The 25,689-nt window shown below is 32.5% G+C and overlaps 1 protein-coding gene across 3 annotated transcripts in view; it reads right to left on the bottom strand.

The window, feature by feature from the left end:
* The window catches only part of LOC145277058 (uncharacterized), a 463,659-nt gene that overhangs the window by 232,703 nt on the left and 205,267 nt on the right, over positions 1-25,689 (bottom strand). For 2 of the 3 annotated variants that reach the window (XM_080128725.1, XM_080128728.1), the window contains exon 7: positions 19,605-22,571. The exons of the other annotated variant lie outside the window; for it this stretch is intronic. In XM_080128725.1, coding sequence (XP_079984851.1) covers positions 22,507-22,571 — 65 coding nt within the window. In that variant the 3' untranslated portion in view covers positions 19,605-22,506. Of the gene's footprint in view, positions 1-19,604; positions 22,572-25,689 lie in introns of those variants that run through there. 3 annotated transcript variants of the gene reach the window in all.

The raw sequence follows: 25,689 nt of genomic DNA, 5'->3' as shown, positions 1-25,689 counted from the left end.
CTGCATGCAAAATCCGATCCCGCATTTTGCTAATTCCTACCCTCTGATGAGAAGGAGAGTATTTCTTCGAAACTCCGCGGATTAATGGCTATCCATTTATCTAGTGTTTCCTTTTCAGATTAAATATGTTTTTTAACTCATTTCAAAGTGTTTTTTAAGATATTTTATTAACTGTTTGCTCATATATATATACATACATATATATATATGTATACATATATATACATATATATGTATACATATATATATACATATATATATATACATATACATATATATACATATACATATATATACATATACATATATATATACATATACATATATATATACATATATATATATACATATATATATATACATATATATATATATATATATACATATACATATATATATACATATACATATATACATACATATACATATATATATATACATATATATATATATACATATATATATATATATATATACATATACATATATATATACATATACATATATATATATACATATATATATATATACATATATATATATATATATATACATATACATATATATATACATATACATATATATATACATATACATATATATATACATATACATATATATATATATATGTATATATATATATACATATATATATATACATATATATATATATATATATATATATATATATATATATATATATTATTTGTAGCTTCCTCAGACTTTTACACCTGGGAATCCATCTGGCAGACACCTTATGCATATGCAAATGGTCATGAATGATAGGTTTCACAGACCCTGTACTAATCTTGGCATCTTGGGCTATTTGGTGAATAGTAATGTGCCGATCTTCCAAAATGGGTTCTGTAAAAGTCTGAGGAAGCTACAGACGGCCAAAAAAAAAAAAACGGCCGAGTAGCTGAAACAATAATGTAACTTAACAGAAAGATACGGTAATAAAAAATAAAACGCATATTTGCTCTACAACAGTATTGAGCACTTTCTTCAGTTTTTATTAATTACCATTTTCACATATATATATATACAGGATGCTTCCACAAAGTCTGGCTACATAATGTATCGAGACTTTGTGGACACCCTGTATATATATATAAGTGAATGAATGACAAAAGTCTATATTCCAAAGTCCATGATGCTGACCATCTTATAATTTATTTCTTTTAATGCAGTTGACATTTACAAATCTTAACAGTATTTCGTTGCACAAAACATATCGATTGGTGAATCTATTTTGCCCTTAACTCATCAGAAGAAATAGCAACAATCAATCCATCAAAAGGAAATAAAGTGAATTTTTGATGACTATGTACCACTGCCTCAGCTGTGCAAAGTGATTTTCTTAAATGTTGTCTCAGTCTAGTAAGATTTCTCTTTATGGTCTGTTGCAACCGCCGTGTTACATTGTGGGTGGTTATCTCAGTATAATCCATAAACTTCAGAATTTTTTTTAATGTCTTCTTCAAAGGCATACAAGCAAACACACATACATACATACACACACACAGACGGTGTCAATTTCAATAATAGATTATCTTCAAACTTAGCTAGGTTCTGTTGTCACAAGGTCATCCTCCCAGTAAATTCCATGAACAAAGCTAAATTCGTAGAACTGTCCGCCTGTGAATCTGTTCTACTGATCTGCTTTCCAGCTGTCTACAACACTATCATCTTCAAGTCTAATGTAAACAAGTTCTAAATAATCCATTTCTACCCTACTTCCACCACTAACTATTACTACACCGTACACTCATTAACACTTATTCTCTAATGGCTTTCGGGCCTTAATAAAAAACAAAACAATTAATCTGCGGTACATCAATTATGTGACAGACAAAACGAATAACAAACTACTTCCTTTCTTTCTTTTTTACTTTTTTGTTGTCGGCTTTTTACACCAGAGATGCCACTCCGATAAATACTAAAATGCAAATGGTTTTAATTGTTACCTTTTCTCTTTCTCAGCTTCATTGGGATTCGTTTTCTGTGTCAGTCCCCAAAAGAAAGAAGTTTTTACAGAAACATGTAAACTGAAAATATTTTCCAACCAATAAAAATCATTTCAAACTCCAAATCTAGTAATCGTGTGTGAAATTCTACAAGCTTATGGACATAAATTCAGAGTTCTTCCCGGGACACCTGCGATTCAACACCTTAGTCTTCCAGGGACACCTGTCTTGACTCTCCCAGCCTATCCTAGATGCCACTCCTAGATGAGTGGCATCTGGGATGGGCTGGGAGAGTCGAGACACTGAAATCTCTTTACCTGTGACTACAGTGAACAAAACCTCTCTCTCTCTCTCTCTCACACACACACACACACACACACACACACACACACACACACACACACACACACACACACACACACACACACACACTACTTCATTTAATCACATAAATTGATATACGAAAATATAATTTTATGCATAAATTTTCAGCCTGAAGAATTCTCACCAGAATGAGACGCAGAATATTCTGTGAAGCTTAATTGCCATATATATTTTTTATAATTTACTATATATTTGTTCACTGTTTGGGGGAAAGAATTTCATCAAAGTGCTCGATTACAAAGAAAAAGATTCAATGTAACAGCTTAATATTTATTTAAAACTGTACAGAACGCCAGAAAACATTGGTACCGTCGGTTTCAAGCCTAACATAAAGAGGACCAGTCAATGGTAAATAATGTTAAGCTTTCGTCAGCCATATTTTTTTAGAAACCCATATGGCTGATGGGAGCCTAACGTTGTTAAGATCAGAAGATTTTGTGTGTTTATAGAGTTTACAGGAATAAAAACATAGAATTTCATGAATATTTTCAAAGTTCGTAAAAACAAGAGGGGGGTCATTAATTGGGACATTAAAGAAGTATTAATCGTTTCATTAAGAGCCGTAGGGTTAGAAAATCGTTTTCAAAACGTCTCTGCTCAATTAAATAAATTATAATTTATTGAAAGTTGTTTATAAGAGTCAGTGTTCATTTGGTTTTATATAAATAATAATATTATTTTATTTATTTTTTTACTTGGATTATAATTCTGAACTTCCGTCTTATAAAAATGCGCATTTCTCAGCATTATTAATGGACTTTAATCTTTTTTTTTTTTTTTTAATTTCGTGCTCATAGGGAGATCTCGAACATTCATGAATGACTATAACTTGCACATCTCCCAAACATAAAAATAAACTATTTCTGATTAAATAAAATTTATAATTTTAAGTTTTTGAATTTGTCCCCGAGTTGTTGCTGTTTATTTTATGCCTTTTTTCTTGTTAGGGAAAGGAGTTTTGACCTATGCTCCCATTATTACTGCTACGAATTCAAAGGCCGGTCGATACTCCTTCTCTCTACACATGTATGTTGAGCACTTTTAAAAGTTTCATAAGGCAAGTGAACTCTAAAATATTCACTTTTATTCTCATAATCTATAATATAAATAATAATATAAATCTCACCTGTCTGTTTAAATGTATGTATGTATGTATGTATGTACGTATGTATGTATGTACGTATGTACGTATGTATGTATATCAGGTCATGTCATATGCTACTGGTACCATGTAACCTAGTACTACCTGCCTCATGGTCGGGTCACCGGCGACTAAACTGGTTCCACCACCAGACTTGTTTGGTGGGGAGGGCGGCTAGTCTCCCTGAAGGATTAAAAACAAGACCTTCCAAAGGGCGAATGATCTCTTTTTCTGGGTCAACGGCCAACTAGCACCGTGTATGTTTGTGTGTGTGTGTGTATATGTGTATTGGGGTAGAGAGGGCTCCCGTAAGCCGTGGTGAAGGCAACCTTTCTTGGAGAAGCAAATCTCTGATTTAAAAAACCATAAAGCGGGAGACCAGTACCCGCATTAAGCTGGTCTACAGTTTAATTTGTTGCTAACTATCTTGCTCTTGCTTGTTGCTGGATCTCAACATTTTGAACCGAGAGAGAGACTTAGCTGTCGTACAAAGCTAAGACTCTGTAACATCATATTTGTATAGATACTCCCTCAGACATTTGGACTCATGGATTTTAAATGTCTGAGGGAGTGGCACTCGTCTGACAAGACGTTGCAATCATCATGTCTGCCTAAAACTTTCGACAGAGGCGACGGATTTTTACGAGATCGGTATTGTTTTGAAGCTCGACCCTTCAGACGACAAATATAAAAAAAATGGCTAAAAACATTAATTCCTTCACCTTCAACTGGGCATTTTTCTATGAGGAGGGGTTGCTTTTTTTTTTTTTTTTTTTTTTTTTTTCGAAAGTCGTCCCCTCTTTTCGATTGACTAGCCTTAATTTAAACCTTTGTTACTTCCGGTTAGGTGATGGGTGCAACAGCAAAGACATCACGTTTTTTTCCTCCTTTAGAGTACGGGTTCGAGCCTGCCTGCCTGCCTACACCCACTTTTTTATTTTTTATTTATTTTGCTCATGACACACCTCCAAACACCCAGGTTACGCATGGCACCCAGGCTAGTTTACTAATAAAAATAAAAGAAATTAGACTTTGAGACAATGTTACATCTGGTAATGTGATTCCTAACTTTAGGCCCCGTTGCCTTTAGTCTTATATTGCAAATAAATGATCTACTAATAAATAAATACGTGTTTGTTTGATTTTTAGTGTCAAGGGAAAATGCGAGAATCATTTTTGGAGCCGGAAATAAAGATCAAAATTTTCCGATTCAATTCAGACACTTTAAAACGTTTGTATTTTTTTTTTAATTCCAGATTCAGATTTCGATTAATCAGCCCAACTCTAATATATTTGGGTTCACAATACAAGCATGTACTAATGAAAGCAAGGTAACAAATTGAAGAAAATTTAATTCAATAACACATTTATTGCATGCGAAACCAACTATGAATGGTGTACATTAAAATTTATACAAAGTAATGTAGGTTGTGTGTGTGTGTGTGTGCGCGCGCGCGCTCGCGCATAAAGGGAAGTTTATTCACTGAATGGTACGTATGTGTGTGTATCCATTGGAAATGTATACAGCAGAAAAAATTGTCTCAGTCTAGAAGGATTTCTTATCCAACAACCGAGGACAGCACTACATTGTGTTTTTTTTTTTCATTTATTTTCTGCAGATGTAAAATTACAAATGTTAATAAAAAAAAACAAAAAAACAATTAGTCCCAAGGCTAACTAAAAAAAAAAAAATACTACACTGTGATCTTGGCCTGAACACTTAAGACTTGTTTTCAGTCTTGCTGCTGTTAGCGGTGAGAGAGAGATAAAGTGAGAGCAGGTCTGTGAATCACTTTTTATAATGCAGATCAGGGAGGAATGTTTGATGCCACCTGATAGTATGTGCGTGTAATTGTATTTTTGAGAAAGGAGTTATTGCTGCATTTTATATTCATTAAAGTTTTTGTCAAAATATATTTTGTTCATATTTCATAAAATAAATTAGGGGTAGGGGCATTAAAAAGTGTAATATTATTATATCTGACATAAAAACAACAACAAAAATTTTTTTTTTACATGAAAGTCACCACGTATCAAGGCCCGGAGACTACACGGGGATAAGGGTTATTGCATGTACAGTAATCAATGGGACAATATCGTAGTAATCGTTAGTAATGGAGATCTGATAAAGTGTCTCACTTAAGGTAGCATTACAAGCGTATGCTGCATTTTCGTGGACATCGGCAATATTACATACCTAATGTGCTTCAACAAGTCATATCTTTTTTATTTGTGGGTCAATTTTTAACAGAATTACATTGCTGAAAAGAGAATAGAATAAGCATTCCAATGATGTTAATTTATTGTTTTTTTTTCATGCGTTCAATGTTTTTATGCTCCAAGTTAAAAATGAAAAAACTGTAAAAAATGACGACAGCAAAAAGGGAAAATGTTTTTTCAATGTTTACATTTCATACGTTACGTTTGGCTACATATGTTAATTTTGATTGGATATGGCTGAAATTTTACAGACTATGTAAGCATAGAAGACCATCTCTACTGGACTTTAATTTATATTTTTACGACCACAGGAAGCAAAGTTACGACCGAGCAAAGTTGACGAAGAATATTTTAAAATTGATAAAATAAATCGGTATATATCATCCATTTTCATATAGATAATAGTTTCAAAATTATTTTCATGTATAACATGTAAATATTTGATAATTATTGATTGTGTGGAAATTTCTTTAAAATGTTGTCTTTTATAGAAATTCAAATCCACTTAACAGGGGAAACCGGCTTGCTAGCCTATGCGCTAATGCGCTGACCTGACTACAGTCAGCGTATTAACGAGTTTAGTTTGTATTCTCTTAAAAATAAAAAATAAAAAAACTATTTTTTCTGCTTTCAAAACGAAAGCAGAAACACCTGTTTCATTTTTTATTCTGAGTTTGTCAATTTAAAAAAAAATATTTTCAAGCTTTTCAAATTTGATTTCCAAACAAAACTATTTTGTTGTTTTTAACGCTTTTAGTACACATGTACTAAAAGCGTTAAAAAACAACAATGTACTAAGTACATGCGTTTCTGCTATTGTATTTATAAGTTCTTGTACTTAAGGTAGAATTGTGCTTTTAGTATAAAAAAAACAAAAAACAAATATATAACAAATAAAAGGTACTTGTGCACTTATACTACCATGCTGAAATAATAACGTTATTATTTAGAACCCCATTCCTTGTATGGGGGAAGGAAGGGTGTTTTGTTAACTATTCTGTATTTCACCTAACAATTAAATAAAATATATCATAAAACTTGAATTTATTTTTAACTCATTGTCAAGACCATTTTTTTCGAATCTGTAAAACAAACCCGTCTTTTTTTAACTGAGGATATCTAAATAATAATAATTAGGTGGTTCGTCGAAGAATTTCATTTGTGATGCATTTTGTAAATTTTTACCTTGTTTCCACCTTAACATTTTTCTTTAAAATGACTACCAATTAAGGTTTTCGGGTATGCTGAAAACGAATATCGCATTTAAAATTTCCGCAATTAAGTAGCTTTCCGGATATTAAGCAATGTCATTTCTTATGTTATTGCTAGTGTGTTGGTACGTGCGCCTGTGCATAGTTTCTCAGAGTTACGTTTGCATGCTCACGCATACTAAGATGGCCACCAGCGATAGCAGTGTCAGAAATTTCGTGAAAATAGTGAATAATTCCACCCCATCTTTCCAAGCTTATAACTCCTCGAAAAATGTAATTCAAGCCCTAATTTTTTTTTTCAATTAAAGGAGTAAGGACCAAGGTTTTATTTAAAAAAAAAAACAAAACAAAACAATGTGTTTTTTTTTTTTTAAAAGGTTTTAAACTTCGGACTTTACAGGTAAATTTCTAAAAAAACTGATTTTTTTTTTTGTTTTAAATTTGAATATATTATTTATTGACCTTTTCTCTTCAATTTGTGATATATAAACCTATTAAACATAAATTAATTATTTACTTTTTAATAGACATTTCAAAATGAGAGGCGTAAATTATTCGACCCCCTATCTTTCTAAGCTTATAACTCATCGAAAAATGTAATTCAAGCCCTAATTTTTTTTTCAATTAAAGGAGCAAGGACCAAGGTTTCATTAAAAAAAAAAAAAAAAAGACAAAAAGAAAAAATGTGTTCTTATAAAATAAGGTTTTAAACTTCGGACTTTACAGGTAAATTTCTAAAAAACTGATTTTTTTTTTTTGTTTTAAATTTGAATATATTATTTATTGACCTTTTCTCTTCAATTTGTGATATATAAACCTATTAAACATAAATTAATTATTTACTTTTTAATAGACATTTCAAAATGGGGGGGGCGTGAAAATGGGGGGGCGTGAAAATGGGGGGGGCGTGAATTTAAAAAAAACGTTTGTCTAAAATATTATATTCGGTTTATTGGAAAGAACATAAAATTTCACATTGACCCTGAAAATATCGTAAAAATAGAATCAATAGAAAAATTTTGATAGATTTTTAAAATTTAAAAATATTGAGTTTAAAAATTGAAAAATATTGAGTTCGGAAAATTCATTACTGTTTTAAAAAAAAATAAAAATATTTTTATTACTTTTAAAACAACTGTAATAGTTTATTTTGGAAGTATAATCCATAAAGAAAATAAATAACCCACTTTTAACAGAGAAATTACGAGATTTTTATATTGTATTCGCAGTTTCGTGTTAGGGGTGTCAAAAATTCCTACAAAAATTCTGATACTGCTACACCAGCGATAACATAAGAAATGACATTGCTTAATATCCGGTAAACTACTTATTTGCAGAAAATTTTAATGCGATATTGGTTTTCAGCATACCCTAAAACCTATCAAAGTAATCATTTTAAATGTTAACGTGGAAACAAGGTAAAAAAATTACCGTTTTATTTTTTTGTTTACATAGTTGAATTTTCAGTAAAACAACAGAATAGAAATGACAAAAATTACCATCAACTGGTGAATATATAGTTGTTCCTTATCAGGATTCCTGGTATCCTGGTACTATGAAAGCTACATCAAGGATTCATGCAGAGTACGATTTATGGTTCCATCTCAGAAAATAGGGGTATATTTTCGGCCAGATATAGAGGATTTACAAAATTGAAAATTAGACTGGTCCCAAAATGCATAAGTTCTAGTCGACTATGGGAATTTCCATCTTTTACAGAAATCCAAAATCTATATGAAAAATTTTCTTCGATTTATTTCTGAGATTAATTCATATCTATTCAATTTTTTTTTCTTTGAGGGGAGTAGTAAATACCGGCCATGAATGCTCTTTAGGCATTTAATGGCTACATCTCCGATTAAGCTCTCCTTTGGAGAGGAGGCAGGAAAATGCCTGCTTTCAATAAAGCTATATTTAAATACCACTATAATACTTAGTTTTGTTCATGAATATGTATGATACCATGCGCCAGTTTTTTAAAAATTGAAATTTGTACATCTTAATTTATAATTGTTCTAGTTGACACGGTTAAGATTCGGATTAAAAATGGTTATAAAAATAAATACAATTTAGGCGCGCATTATGATTATGTTGGCGCGTGAAAAATAAAAAATAACTCCTACGCAAATCCCGGCGTGGCCTTATATATTAGATCGACTCAAAACGAGCGGATGTAGTACAGAGCACCCCACGTGATGTTTCCGTCCAATGGGATTTCTCCAGGGACATTTTTCTAAACTTTTCTTCTTAAGCTCGCTGGGAGCCGGTCCAAATAGTATTTAAGCACACACAAACATCAAATCTCTCTCTCAACTGCATTCTCATTCGGACGTTCCACGCGTGTTACTATCACTCTTCCATTTTCACCGCTCCGCGCGCTTCATACAATTTCACAGGCGAACATAACCTATTGTCTCTCTTACCATGTTTTAACATATGAACAGTTCAACAAAAAAAGACATTCTCCTTTTTTTTATACGAACACTTAAAAAGGACTTCTGAACTCATTGTAAAGAGAATTATATTTTATTTGTTAATGGTTGGTTTCTGTGAATAAACCTCCGTTTGTTTTGCATGTAAGTCTTATTCTTTTTATTTTTATTTATTTTTGGAGGAAGTTAGTTCCTAAAAAGGCCTGACGACCCCCACATAATTCATGGCTTATGATAAAGAGATACATCAGATTTGACTTGTAGGGGTGCAGAAGTTTAAGTAAAATTAAATTTCCTCACCCCAAACAAAATAATTTAAAAAAAGGGAATAAAACAAAACGACACCTCCTTCTGATTTAAAATGCGCCGCATTTATTTTTTAACAAAAACAATAAAGTGAATAAACAAAGGTCCGATCGGTGAAAGTTCTTTCCAAGTCATTGATTAAAATGTTAGGTGAAAGTCCTTCGTGGAATTAATGAGTTTAGAAGATTAAAGTCCTGCATGAAAATAATGAGATTATCTTAAAGTTTGTGTTTTATCTGGCAAAGTTCGCCTTACTTAAACAGTCCCATGAGGAAAGTAATTTGTGAGGAAAGTGATTTGTTGTTATTAATTTAGAAAATGTGCGGAATGAATGCATGTGTGCATAAGTGATTTTTGAGTGTCCGTGTGGCGTGTATATCATGGAGTTGGCAGCGACGACATTGTGAACACGAGGGGCATGTTCTTGTGGTGTTGTCGAAGCGAGAAGAAAGGAAAAAAAAATCTGAACTCTCCATAGAAAACTGTTTGATGCGTTTTATACATTTCTGGCCGGCTCCAGAACACGATTGCTCCTGCTGATATTTTGGCTTTTGGAAAAGCGTTAAAAAGACAAATTTCTTAATTTTTTTCATTGGTTACTGGTGTCACATGATGCTGTCTTCAACTACGTCCGCCAAAAATATGTTCATTTTACTTTTGTTGTTTTGAGAAAAGTGTGTGGGCGTATTTGAAATTGTGCCGTTGCTGACAAAACTTATTTTTGTGTGCAAAATATGCGGGAAAATTGAAATGAATAAAGGTTTATTTGTGTGTGTGTGTGTGTGTGTGTGTGTGTGTGTGTGTGTGTGTGTGTGTGTGTGTGTGTGTGTGACTGCACAGACTGCATAATCAGAAAGCACACAATTTTACATAAGAGTGCCAAGTTTCATGAGAATATCTTAAAAAATAAATAAATGGTGGCGAAATTCCCAAATTTCTTGAAATGTTGAGGTCCGTAATTTGAGCCACTTTTTCTAAAGAAAAATATCCACGAAAAAGCATAAATTTTGCCACTTAAAATTCTCATAACTTTTGAACTACTGATGGTATTTACATAATTCGAACGGTTTTAAGCATCTTTTACATAGCTCTGTTCATGCAAGTTGATAAAATAACAATTATCTAAAAAGAAAAAAATCAACTTGTAATGCTACTTAAGAGGGCAGTTTATCAGGAACTTGTTTATGTTGAACTTGAAAACATCCAAGTTGTAGTCAGGTGGGAAACAGGCAAACGGAAGAGAGTTCCACAGGCGTGTACTTCTAAGAAAGAAGCTTTGTTCTTGGAATCTATGTTTTGATTTAGGCACAGATAAAGAGTGGGGGGAAATTACTGACAGTGGTTTCAACTAGACTGGAAACAATGATAAAACAACGACAGGCTCGCAACGCCCCTTCTGTGGGAGACAGGTTGCAGGCATCTCCCACTAGGCTACGAAGTCTATTTTGTACTCCGTCAAGGCAGGATAGACTGTTTTTAGCAGCTCCTGCCCAGATATGGCAACAGTACTCCATCCTTGGACGTATTTGGCTTTTATATGGATAGAGAATTGCATCAGCAGTGAGATATCTACTGGAGTGGTAGAAGGATCCCACCATTTTTCCAGCGACCTTGACAACAGATTTGATGTGCGTGTTTCATTTCAGGTCAGGAGTAAAGGTCAAAGCCAAAAGCTTGTCAAAACATGGAGCCTCCCCAAGACAAGAACCACCCATTTCAATTGATGCCAGATGGGGATCAGAGCATTGATGATGTAAAGATAGAAGCTTGGTTTTAGATGCATTAAAAGTAACCAGCCACCTCTTCCCCCATTGTACCACGCACTCAAGATCAGAAGAGAGAGAATCAGAGAGAACTTTGTCATTTACGGTCTTTGATGTGTTGCCATAGATGGTCGTGTCATCAGCATAGATGTCAACAAATAATTTCAGTGTGTGTTTTGGGAGATCATTGATGTAGATCAGGAAGAGAGTTGGGCCCAGGACTGACCCTTGAGGGACACCAGCATTAATACTGTGCGCTTCTGATCTCTGCCCATCAACCACTACTTTTATGAGCCTATCAGAGAGAAATGATTTAATAATTGAGAAAACAGTTCCAGTCATACCATAGTATGAAATCTTGTGAAGTAGGCTTTTATGCCATACCTTATCAAAGACCGTTGATATGTCAAAAGCAATTGCCCTAGAAAGGAAGCCTTTGTCGAGATATTCACTAATCCTATGAGATATAACTGTTAGCACATCTGCTGTAGATCTAGCCAGACGCAAACCATATTGCATGTCACCAAGAAAATTATTTCTGCTGAGGTGGTTGACTACTTCTTTATTTAATATAGATTCCAGCAACTTACTCATGACACACAGGAGACGTATTGGTCTGTACTGAAAGGAAGATGACCTGTCACCTGAATTCTTAAATACAGGGCATACTGATGAGGTTTTCCAGGATGTTGGGAAGCAATTCTCCTTAAGACAACACTTAAACAGTTTTGTAAGTATGGGGGCAAGTTCTGGTTGAAGCTTTTTCAACACTATAATTGAAATGCCGTCAGGGTCAGTTGCTTTACTGGAATCAACGTTCTTGATTAGCTTGGCGACATCACGCACAGATATTTGTATATTGTATAGCGTGTTGTCTGTTGTAGGAGGAAACACGGGGAGTTGATGGCCTTGATCGCAAAGGGTAGAATTAGCTGCAAAGTTCTTGTCAAATAGTTTGGCTTTGTCTGGTGCTGACAAGATGACCTCAGGTCCATTGATAATGGTTGGGATAGAACGCATTCTTCTATTTAGGATCCTGTTTGCTATTTGCCAAAACTGGTGGGAACCAGGCCGCTGCTCAGGTACTTTGGATTTAACGGACTGAGCATATAGCTCTCTTGCATTTTTTATTACTCTTTTACAGTGGTTGCTGGCAGTTCTGAAAGCAGCTTTAGTCTCAGTACATCTATTACGTTGGTATCTATGGAAAAAGTGATTTCTCTGTGCGATGGCAGCAGCACATTCTGGGGAGAACTGTGGCTGGCTGTTAGGTTTTTGTTGGAACTTTTTGGATGGTATGAATCTGTCTATACCTACAATTAACCATTCGGTCAGGTCTGATACTATAGAGAACACATCCAAATGTCGTTACTATATTATATTATTTTGGCCTTTACTCTTCGCATTCCATGAGCAATGTTTCTGACCAAGAGGGAAAAATTGCTGTTTTCTAGATTAGAATCTATTCCCTCTAACACTTATTGTTGGCAAGTTTTTAACCTTGAAGTATTTTTTAGCTCCTTACACCAAGGAGCTTCATGCCTTGTTTGAAGAGATTTCCAGAAAAAAAGTCTGGCTATTCAGTAATTTTTCATAAATCTAATAATTTAATTAGCGCTTGTTCAAATACAGTTGACACATCGATTTTTAAAAAAATTAAATGTCTTTTTCAGTAAAAACAATATTACGTACGTAATTGCCATGTCGAAAATAATAATATAACCAAAAATTATGAAAAATCATCGAGTAGGAAGTTATTCATATTTAAAAGTAATTTTTACAGAAAATTTGGTAAAATCGCATTTTTATAGACGTTATAAAGTAGACAGTAAGAAGCTAAACACAGGGGACATAACTTTGAAAGGAATATTTTTGAGCACTTGTGTCATGGCTGTAATATCTGTTGTCTCTAACGATAGACGTTTTTTTTTTGTTTTGTTTTTTAATAAAAACACAATAGCAGTTGTTCTACTCGATTAATTTTCGTAATTTTTGGATATATTTCTATTTTCGACATAACAATTAAGGACATAACATTGTTTTGCTTAATAAGATATGTAAAAATCGATTTGTAGACTATAAGTACCGTTTAATCTTAATTAAAGATTAAATGGTACTCATTAAGCTATATCTACAAATCGATTTTTGAATATCTTATATTTACTATTTTTCTTTGGGACAACTTCTCATGAATATACATTTTTTATGGAAACACACACACACACACACACACACACAACAACAACAACAACAACAACAACAACTGCAAAGAACTGTCGTCAGGTTCGTCATCTAACAAAGGGCAAACGTAATTTCTACTCCTCACACTTAGTTGGAGTCCTGCTTATAGCAAGTGAACACATGTTTGTTAGGGATCTCCAAATTATTGTGTGAAATCGCCAATGTTTTTTATTATTATTATTTTTTTTTTTTTTTTGCTTTTTTTTTTTTTTTTTTTTTTTTTTTGCTGTTGTTTGTGTTAATTTTATTAATTAGAGACCTCCGTACATTTTTTTTTTAAATAGGCACTAAAATCAGTGGACACACCTGCCCGCCCCCGAAATAAAAATCTTTTAACAATTAAAATAATTTCAAGTTGTAGGAGAATTTGCTATTTAATAATTACCAACAGTTTTTATATTATCTGAAAAAAATTTTAAAATTGGAAAACCTTACTCAAAAATCGATTTTTAAAACTACATATCATGGAATATTGGAATTTTATTCTATTTAAATATTTTAAAAATTGATTTTTTTTTTTGGATTTTTTTAGAATTCTGTTTTTTTTTTTGTTTTAATCTAACTAATTATAATATATATAATTGAGAAAAAAACAATGATATTGATTTTATGTCCATTTTTATTATTTATGATTTCAAGGTAAGTGAAATAAATAATGGGTATATATATTTAATTATTTAAACACTTTAGCTTTATAAAATGTTGTAATTTCTATGGATCTAGATTTATTTTTAGTTTTCGTAACAAAATATGGAGGGGGGGGGGGTAGAACATCTAATAAAAGTTCCTCTCACACATTTAACGAAAACTGCTTTTAAAATATAAGTCAGTTTAAAACTGAATACGTATAAAAAAAATTTCATGAAAATCTGACCATTAGTTGATTTTTACTTGATTTTTAAATAGATGTGTTTATGGCTTCAAAATGATCGAAAAATAGGAACGTTGTTTTAAGGCGGTGATAATGTAAACACGATTTTGGTTTCGCATTTTCATTATTTTCGTATGCTGTAAAACTTTTTTTTTTTTAAATATTACTAGTTTATTTGAAGCTTCTTTTAAATGGTATAAAAGTTATGATTTTTTTTTTTTTTTTTTTTTTTTTACAAATTCGTCACCACTCGAGGATAAGGGTTATTGAGTGTACAGTAGTCAATGGGATAATTTCTTAATAACCGTTAGTAGTAGAAAGTAGTAGGTAAATTGGATTATTTAATGGGGCGGTTCGCTGGTTCATCAAGAATTTGTTTACGTTGGACTTGAAGACAACCAATTTGTAGGCAGCTGGAAAACAGATTAACGGAAGAGAGTTCCACAGGCATGCAGTTCTGAGAAAGAAGTTTTGTTCGTGGAATCTACATTTCGGTTTAAGCACAGATAAAAAGTGGGGAAAATTATTGACAGTGGTTTCAGCTAGACGGGTGTTTTTTGTGAAAGATTGGCGAGGGGGGGGGGGGGCATAAATTGGAGCTCAGACGAACACTTGCCATGGAAATAACGATTTGTTATAATTGTTAAATACAAGATCTCCAGCCTTTGGGTCAAGATCAAAGTGTAGTATCTGTTCTTCAGATGCTACACTTCAATTTCTTGTTCTGTTAGTGGAGGAGAAATCCTTCACGACTGAGACAATTTTTATTTTTTGTTCCTTTTCTCCACATTAAAAAACGACCCTGGTGTCTAACTCTGTCCCGTAGGGAGGCATTGTACCTATTTACTATGCCTCCCCACGGGACAGAGTTAGACACCAGGGTCGTTTTTTTAACGTGGAGAAAAGGTACAAAAATAAAAATTGTCTCAGTCGTGAAGGATTTCTCCTCCACCGAAAGAGAACAAGAAATAGAAGTGCACTGCAGCACTGCAGCAGCATCTGTTGTCCCGAAGGCCAAGAGGGAGGCATTGTAAATAAGTAAACAAAACACAGATCGCATCAGCAGGAGCGAGCGAAAACACCCAAACACCAGGAGCAACCACTGATGACAACGTCAATACATAAGCGGTAATGGCACTGGCCTGTGCGCCTGTGCTTAGCTACGATATTCAATTAAGTTGTCAGAAACTACGCTTCTTGTACTCATCCTTTCACTATGATACACAGTTCATTATAGCAAAGAATTATCGGGCAACACACATTGCCCAATGAAATAGCTAAGGTCAGAAAAAATTTAACAGATCAGATACGGAAATATGTGACAATATATATATATATATATATAAAAAGATTACAAGTGACAAACTTAATCGAAATTTCATTCACAGTCACGCCATGTTGGAAATTTATCCTTTTTCAGATAAATTCGACGTGAAACAAATAGCCCGCAGAAAAAAAATAAAAGGATGAAATAAAAAGGAGGGGGTGTAAAGAATAAAATAGAAAGGTCTTGTTTTATAAAACGAAGAGATTTTATTTACAATAAAGTTGCAAATTTTTCCCTTTGCAGGCATTAAAATACAAAAACAAAGAACGCCAGGTAACAAAATAATAATAATAAAAAAAAAAAATGCTGGTTCTTATATAGAAAATGTATCAGAAGATGTTCGCTCAACTTTAGCAACAAAACATCTTAATGACAAGACTTTGCTATTTCTTCTTCTCGGAAATTTTTATCAAGAATATATTTCATCCATTGCGTTTCTCCAATAAATGTCTAATTTAACCTTCTGTTTGTCTTTCTTGCTATCATACGTTAATTGTCTTATTGCGACGGTTGTTATCAGGTATTGAGATACAATACCTTATAACAACAAATATAACGACTGATGCCAGAGACAGACAACTGGTATCAAAAATCACAAATGTAACAATATTAAATTAGTTACATCGTGTTACATATAGGGGAGTTATGGTACAATTTAGAGCAAGTATTTTTTTTTCTAGCATTAAAAACGTCAAAAAATGATTAAAAAAAAGAATGTCATTATCAACCCATTATTTTCTATTACAACACTTAATTTTTTTTTTTTTAAATTATCTACAAAACAAAATAATGCAAGGGACATAATTCATGATAATCTTATTTGTTTATTTCCCTTGATAAGTTTTACACTTTTTTAAATATTTATTATTGTACGGCATTGGTTACCATGCACACACATTATTGTTAGGGAAGTGAGGTTAAACGGTATAGAGTCTAGTTGATAAGAGATGGGTAAACATTTGAGAATACCAGACGGTGTCTATGAGAGATGGATGGTGACACCTTTCTGCAAAAAAAATAATGCTGTCAAAATCAAAAATAATGCTGACAACCAACCGCAAAATAAAGATTATCTTTTATATAACTTTATATATTGACTAGCAGTGAGGTGCGGGGGGGGGGGGGCGTCCGGTCGTAAAAATATATTGTAACAAGGGGGGGGGGATGGTGGCTATAACGGGGGAGAGTGGGAGTAGGGGCGTTAAAAAGAGAAAAAAAGGCAAGCGAAACCGAAAGCAAAATTTTGTAAGCAAAAAAAAAAAAAAGAAATAAAAGAAATAATGACGTGTGCCAGACGCAAACTTGCATAACTGAAGTTGGTAACAAAACGCTCTTATCGATGTTCCTACAGTTACGCAGATACTATAATGTTGCAAATTTAGCTATTTAAAACAAAAGAACTTATCGATGATTCGCACATGCGCAGTTTGCAAATTGCGTGGAAAGCCAGTTTTTTTATCTGACCCCACCCTCGCCCATGATATTTCTACACAAAATAATGGACGATTTTTCCAATTTTTCGATATTTTTTGTCCAAGAGATTGCTCTTTTTAACGATGCCGCATCTGTGTATGTACGATGCACATGACAAAAGTTTTTAGCAGACATACACACACACACATTTGTGATTTATAAAATAGACTAGCGGGGGTACCCGGCGTTGCCCGGGTGTTTGTAAGTGTGTGTGGTGTTAAATAAAAAAGAAACCGGGGAAGGGGGATAGGATCGAACCTGAAGCCCTGAGGCGAAGTTTGAAAATAAAATCAGTCAGCCAGAATGAGTTAATGAAAGATGTTTGAATTTATTTAAGTAAGAACCAAATTGACAGGTGCGCGCCCGGAAGTCGTCGAGCGTTACGACAACGACGACAACGCCAATTACCAGGTTTGTTTGTTATAAGCGAAGTAAAAAAAGAAAACAACGTTAAAACTTAAGCAGGGAAAAAAACTAACGTAAGGCAAACGAACGATGAAAACAGAAAAACGAACATGTGGAAAATGGCTTAAATAAGCCTGTTTCGATATTAAAATAAAAAAAATCGGTGAGTACTCGGGTGTTTTTGAGTGTGTGGCCAGGGGTGGATAAGCGAAGTAAAAAAAAAAAAACAGAAAAACAAACGTTACGTGAAAAATGGCTTAAATAACACTGGTTCAATATTTAAATTTAAAAAATCGAAAAAAAAAAAAAGAAGACATCTCACACCATGATTCGAACCCAAAACGTTTAGATAACAAACCAACGCACAAATCGACTGACCTAAAGCAACGTACATGAAATTTGTTCAGTTTTTCAACTATTTAAAGTAAATCAGGTCATGACGTCATCTGCCGCATGCGTAGAACCGCTCGTCATCACGAGAAGACCGTTTTTGTTGACCCCTCCCCTGTCGAAAATTGTCGATTTTGGGGTGAAAAATTAACGTTTTTGGCCAATTTTTCAATATTTTTCGAGCGAATGATGGGGCTTCAATATGATACCAAGTTTGTGAATTTTCTTTGTGTCTGTCGAAAGTTTTTAGCAGACACACAAACATACACACATACATACATACATTTTCGCTTTTATATATATAGATTAGCGGGGGTGCCCGGCGTTGCCTGGTTGTTTGGAGGTGTATGTGTTGGAGGGGGGGGGGGTTTAAAGCGGAACAAAATGGAAACTTAACCCTATTTAAATCTAAAAAAAAAACGATGTCGAACTTAAAAAAATAAAACAAAAAAACGGTGATTTTAAAAATAGAAAAAAAATCTTTTACAAGTGTAAAAGAAAAAAAAGGGGTTAGTGGTAGGTAGGCTCGAACCCGGACGCTGATAACATACACTTGCACTACGGCAATGGAAGCAATGTAAGACGTTAAATTTAGTGATTAAAAAGTGAATGAGTGGATTTTATTGAGGTCAAACATCACGCCATCTTTTTCTGCGAGACAGTTTGTTTTGGTTTTATTTTTTCATCGTGCGTAAAAGTTGCCCAAATTAAAGATACACGTCGAGCCATTTTGTAAATCTTAGATATTATAATCTTGGTAGCATATAAAAAGTTATAAGACTGAGCGAGCAAGCTGAGAACCAGCCAAAAAAGAGCCTTTGCCGGACATACAGAAAAAATGCACACACACTAACACACATTTTGCCTTCTAGGTACTAGTGCACTTATTGATCCATGCTGAAATAATAACGTTATTATTTAAAAAGCCATTCTTAACATGAGGAGGGAGGGTGTTTTCTAGTTATTCTGTACTTTAACCTCACAATTTAATAAAAACAGACATCATAAAACTTTAATCAAACTTGAAAATACTACTTAAAAAATAGCGTGGATCAATAAGTGCATTAGCACTTCAATCAAATAAATATCTGACGAAGAGATCTTTCTCGAAATATTATATAACACGGATATACCACCAGACCGACTTTCCCAGGTAACCACTGTGCAAATATAAATATAATGTGTATAAGAAATACATGAATATGTACACATGTATTTGTAAGTTGTATTAATAAAACTTTCTCACCTGCTTCAACAGAATGAATCTTTTTTTTTTTTTTTTTTTCTAATTTTCAGATATGTGTCTGAGGGATCGCTCTTTCAGATGGTACTGGTTTCGACCTGGTCCAATGTGGCTGACAAAAGTTTTTAGTAGACACACACACACACACACATTTGAGATTTATATAATCTCAGACTATATTCTCAATGTGAAAAATATGGGGCTGTAGAAAAAAAAAGTACAGACAAATGTGGGTTAATAAACTTTATTTCTTTGTGAACATATTTGTGAATGCGTTGAAGGTATTATTATTTTTTTTTTTTTATCTTATTTTATTCTTTTGCATTAAGGTGATTAATTGCTCTTTAACTAAATGAGTTTTATTTTTTCTGCAGGAAATGTCCCACGAAACATCATAGATATATATATGACAGCCTTACAGAATATATGAATAAAAAAAAATGTTTTTCATTATAAACTACTTTTCTAAAAAAAAAAAAATATTTTATCATGTGTAAAAAAAAATGAATAATTTTTTTATTTGGAAAAAATATGATTTCATTATTAAGAAAAATGATTATTATTTGTAAAAAAAAAATCCTAATATCCCCATTTTTTGAGTATTTGTAAATAAAAACAATTATAAAGAAAGGGTTTGTAATAAAAATATTTTAAATAAAAAATAAATAAACTAATAAATAAATAAAAAATAAATAAATAAACAAATAAATAAATTAATAAATAAATTGACAAATAAATACAAAATAAATAAACTAATAAATAAATAAAAATAAACTAATAAATAAATAAACTAATAAATAAATAAAATAAACTAATAAATAAATAAAAATAAACTAATAAATAAATAAACTAATAAATAAATAAAAAATAAATAAACTAATAAATAAATAAAATAAAATAATAAATAAATAAACTAATAAATAAATAAAAAATAAATAAATAAAATAAACTAATAAATAAATAAAAATAAACTAATAAATAAATCAACTAATAAATAAATAAACAAATAAATAAACTAATAAAAAAAATAAACTTATAAATAAATTAATTAATAAACTGACAAATAAATAAACAAATAAATTAATAAATAAACAACTTAATAAATAAATAAATAAATAAACTAATAAATTAATAAATATGGTTGGTTGGTTGGTTGGTTTTGTTTTATGGCATATAAACCCTTTTCAGGTTATTTAATGCCGAATCCAGTTATTTTGAAGAACATTTTTTTTATAGAATATATCTTTTTTTCAAGTTGGTTTCTGTTTAACCCATAGTTGGGACCCTAACAGGTACTACCACTCCGGGTCAGAGTGGACCTGGGAGCAATGGCAATTAAAGGGTGGCTCCACACTCCCCAAAGCTGGCAAGCTGGAGCCTCGCCATTGAATATAGTTTAAGGTCATATCCAGGACCACTAATAAATAAATAAACAAACTAATAAATAAATAATAAGGGTGCCAATAAAATTTATATTTTTATTATTATTTATTTATTATCACAATTTGCTTTAATGGAATGCTCACAAATGTAGAACAACTTTGAAACCTATTAATTGAATACTGTTATGATACCAAGATGGAACTGCATTTATGGGATGATTTAAGAAACACAAAATCATTTAAGATGACAGAGAAAAACAAAAGAAATTTGGAAATCTAATAAATAAAAATTAAAAAAAAAAAAAAAAAATTACCCAGGAAAAAAACAAAAAAAACATAGCCAATATAAATAAATCCTAATACTAAAGCGATACCACACTTTTATCAGGAAAGTGATATCCAAGATAAGTGGTTTGAGGAAAGACGCTATCAGAGTAGAAAAATAATTTGGTGTGTAGCAACTTCTACAGTACAGGGGTGAGATTTTGCTGTTAGTCATGTGGATGCAAGTGTAATAAGTTCATCCAGATTTGTGAAACAAGCACAGAGATGTGATACTGCAGTGATGTGACAGAGGATCGAACTTAGCAGACAGTACAAGATCTGGAAATTCTGTTTGCACTTTGTCTAAGAGGGTGATGCTTGCTTTTTTTTTTTTTTTTTTACACCCTGTCCAAGATGGAGATGCTTGTGGTTGGTGCACTAGCCCAGATGGAAAGACTTGGTTTTTTTTGTACTCTGTCTAAGATGGAAAGGCTTGCTTTTTGCACCTTGTCTAATGTGGAAAGGCTTTTGGTTAGTGCATAAGCCCTTGTGTAACATCAGTACTGAATGCACTTGTTAGTTATAATAATAAATCCTCAGCAACAATAGGGATATACTCTTTTTTTAATTCTTTTTCATCCCAAATAAGATATATTGCCACTTGAAACATAAGGAGCTACTATTTAGGATCATGCTTAACAGGACACTGTAGGGAGTTGAGCAGCAAGATGTCTGTTCCCATTACATTTAAACTTCTGCAGGTTAATGCAGTCAAGGAAGCAATAAACAGGGAGGGAATTTCAGATTTTTTGTTAACTTTTATTTATTTTTTCTATTCTCACCTGCTCAAAATGCCGCCCCTGACATGTGCTGCTCGTAAAATAGGGAAACATTTTTTTTCCGAATCTGATACCTCCAAAAGTTCTGATTTTTTTACAACATTTTCGGTATAAAATTTCAAATTTCTTGTTAGATTTTATTTATTTTTTTCTATTTTCATCCTCAAAAATGCCGCCCCCTTGTATGTGCCGATTGTTAAATAGGGAAACATTTTTCCGATTCCAATACCTCCAAAACTTCACAAACTTTTTGGTATAAAATTAAAGATATTTTGTTAGTTTTTATTTATTTATTTTTTTTCTATTTTTACCCTTTCAAGATGCCGCCCCTGACATGTACCGCTCATAAAATAGGGACACATTTTTCTGATTCCAATATCTCTAAAAGTCCAGATGTTTTACAACCTTTTCGGCATAAAATTTCAGATTTTTTGTTAGCTTTCATTTATTTTTATTAATTTTTTTTTACTCTCTCAAAATACTGCCCCCCTCCTCCGCCCTTGCTATGCCACTGAATGGAAATTAATGCATGTACAAATTCTTGCAACATCTCATCGAATATTTCCACCCAAAAATTCTTCATTTTTTTATATGATTTTATAAATAAAGGTAGTGTTTCAAAGTGTTCCACAAACTTATCACCAGAATCAATGAATAATTTTATTTATTATGTAGTGGCTGGTTAGAAGAATGAACACCGATGATAGCAGATCTGCAATGAAAAAGAAAGAAAACAAGATATTAAACGAAAATCATGCATATTAGGTCAGTTGTGACATTAACATTAAAAATCTAGAATGTCTACTATAATAAATAAAAAAGAAAAAGAAAAAGAAAAACTGATGATGAAAGAAGACTTTCTTTTGTATTGATTTAAAAAAAAGTTTTATTGTTTTTTTACATTGTTCATTTCCGTATTACGTTTAAGTTATTTTAACGCAATTTTCTTACAAATAAATCTACTTTAACCCGTTGACAACCATAAGAGCATTTTACAATGGTGATTTACCCACCGCCTTCGTTTTTTTTAAATTTATTCTCCATTTCTTAATACACCTTTCTTAAAAAACATTCATACATTTTCTTCTACACTACCAACATAAATAAATAACCCCAAAAATGTTTTTTTTAATTTGCGTCACAAATAAATAATCAACGCGACAATAAAACATATTGTTTTACTATATACATTTTTAGCATCCCAATGGTTTTCTTTTTGCATTTAAATTAAAAGATATATGAAAATTTTAATTTAACTTTAAGTATTATGGTATCTGTTCAGTGCACATTTACCTATAAGTATGGCAAACCACTTATAATTCAATGGCTGTAAGTTTTTTTTTTCAAAAATAAACAATTATAAACAGAACGACTCATAGAAATCTATCTATATTCTTTTTTCATTTTAATATACTTTCATAGAAATGTTTGTTATGTCGCAAAAAACTATTTTCTTTACGTCACAAGTGTCACACTCATCGCTCATACAGTAATTCCATAGCTAATATAACATACTGCCCCAACGGATCACGGGCAGTATATATATATATATATATATATATATATATAACTTCTCACAAGACAATAATAATAATAGTGATAACAATACTACTACCACTACCTCCGCTATCACCACCACTACTACTACTAATAATAATAATAATGATAACAATGTTAATAATAATTACAAGGGAATGCGTAAAAAAAGGGGATACAGACAAATGGGGGGGGGGTCAGAATAACAGGAAATAGGGGTGAGGGGTGAGTGGTCCTGTGGAAAAATAAAATAAAGTAAAATAAAAGATATATATATATATATAATATATATATATATATATATATATACACACACATATATACGCATATACACATATATATATATCCATATATACAAACACAGAAAAAAAAAAAAGGAAAGGGGTGAGGGTATATTGAAAGTAGATGTAGAATTAGCCGGGAAAGCATAAAAGCTTGAACAAACAAAAACATGGATTTAAATTAAAGAAGTCCTTCACTGGGAAAAATAGATTCAAGAGTCCACAATAAAATTTTAAATTTCTTGAAAACCGATTATAAAGGCATCAAGTTTATGTTAAAGCAAGGCCTAGAAAAATAGAATACATACTTTCTCGTTTATGAACACGAGGGGCAGGTCTAACCAGTCGGCCTAGCTACTTTTTGTAGTGGTTCTAATATCCAAGAGATGTTGCAAGAAGCATGGTTTTACAGCTGTCCGTTAAACTTCCATATTTCTCCATTAAATTTTGTTATATTGTTAGGGTGGTCTTGCATAGATGCGCTGGTTTGGTGAATTCTTTTTCCTCCTATTTTGGATGGCAAAAAATGGTATTTGTTCAACGGAAACTCTTGTGATGTAGTTTATTTGAAAATGGAAGGTTCAGCTGCGTTCAACCTAGTGAGATTATCAGTAGGAAATGACAGCTAGAAAGGAATTTGGAAGGAACACGTGTTTGCGTGTGGGGGATTGGGATCGCACTTGGCTGTTAGTCGGAAGGGGTAGAAGAGGGATGGGAATGTGTCTGTATGGGTGATGGAGGTGGGTTGGGCTGAACCGGGGGAGCTTATCTTAGGTTAATATTCGGTACATTTAAATGTTTTAAATTAAATCCTACTGGGATGAAGGGCTTAGTGTAAATTTATGGCATATATTATTTTAGCTTTAGTAGGGAGACCTGATATATAATTTATAAAAATGTCCATGCAGGCACTTTTTCTATAGAAGCTTGTGTGTATATGTCCTGTTTCAATAATGCTATGTGTAAAGTCTAAAAGTGAAACGGATCCAGATGTGTCGAGATGTTCGATGACGAACTTTATGCATAAGTTAAGGTTATCGAAGGCAATGAGGTTTTTATTGGTTTCTTCGCAAGATGGTGTGAAGATAAGAATATCGTCCACACATTTTGTGAAGAAGATGACGGAGTTGCAGTTTCGTACACTGTTCTCGCCTGTTCATATATGTAATAGCTCGTATCCCGGAGATGCTAGTTCCCATGGATAAGTCGAATATTTGTTCGTAGGTTTATTGTTTATATTTGAAATGTGTATTGTTAACTATTATGCATAATAGAAACCGAATGAGTAGAAGTCATTGTCGGAGATGCAGGTCATGATGAGTTCTAAGCTGCCTGTGATGGTAGGGATGTGTAGAGGGAAAGAACATACAGGCCAAATGCGTATTTGTTATATTGTATGTGTTGTGGTTATAGTGTATATAGTTAGTTGGTGACTTCGTCCGAGATACTAACGTGTCTTGGCTACGTGGAGAGTAGGAGTTTTAGCAGTTGTAAAGAATACCAGAAGATTTTATAAAGTGATCCTTCTACGCTTTAGACGATAGGTCATATTTATGTCCTAGGGTTGTTCTTGTGTATCTTTCTAAGGTGGTATAATGCGCTAATTTTTAAATTATTTCTTATTTTGCCAGTAGGGGTTATGGGTGGTGGTTAGATGGTTTTAAATTTAGGTTTTAGGTCTTTGGCCCTGGGAGAGGGTTTCTAAGCTACTTTTTCATTAGGTTTAGGTTCTAGATAGATTAGGTTATATTCTTGTTGCGTCGTGTGCTAATTGGTAATTTGGTTGCAATTTAATAGGTGGTATTAAGTGTACAGTTTTATGGAGATAGGGTTTGTTAGGCAAATTTGTCTGAGGGCTTATGCTTAAAGATGTTATATTGTTAATTAGGCCTTGCCAGGATGCAGGCGACTCTAGGTCGGTTATTTATTTAATGTTATGTAATGGTTATGTATTCAGAGGGTGTGCTAATATTTTATATTAAAAAGTTGAAGTTTTTCATGGCGATTTTTGCA

This window comes from Euprymna scolopes, chromosome 1 (assembly GCF_053919585.1).
Source record: "Euprymna scolopes isolate OS-2025 chromosome 1, ASM5391958v1, whole genome shotgun sequence".
NCBI classification, from domain to species: domain Eukaryota; kingdom Metazoa; phylum Mollusca; class Cephalopoda; order Sepiida; family Sepiolidae; genus Euprymna; species Euprymna scolopes.
This window is presented reverse-complemented; position numbering and strand designations above follow the sequence as displayed.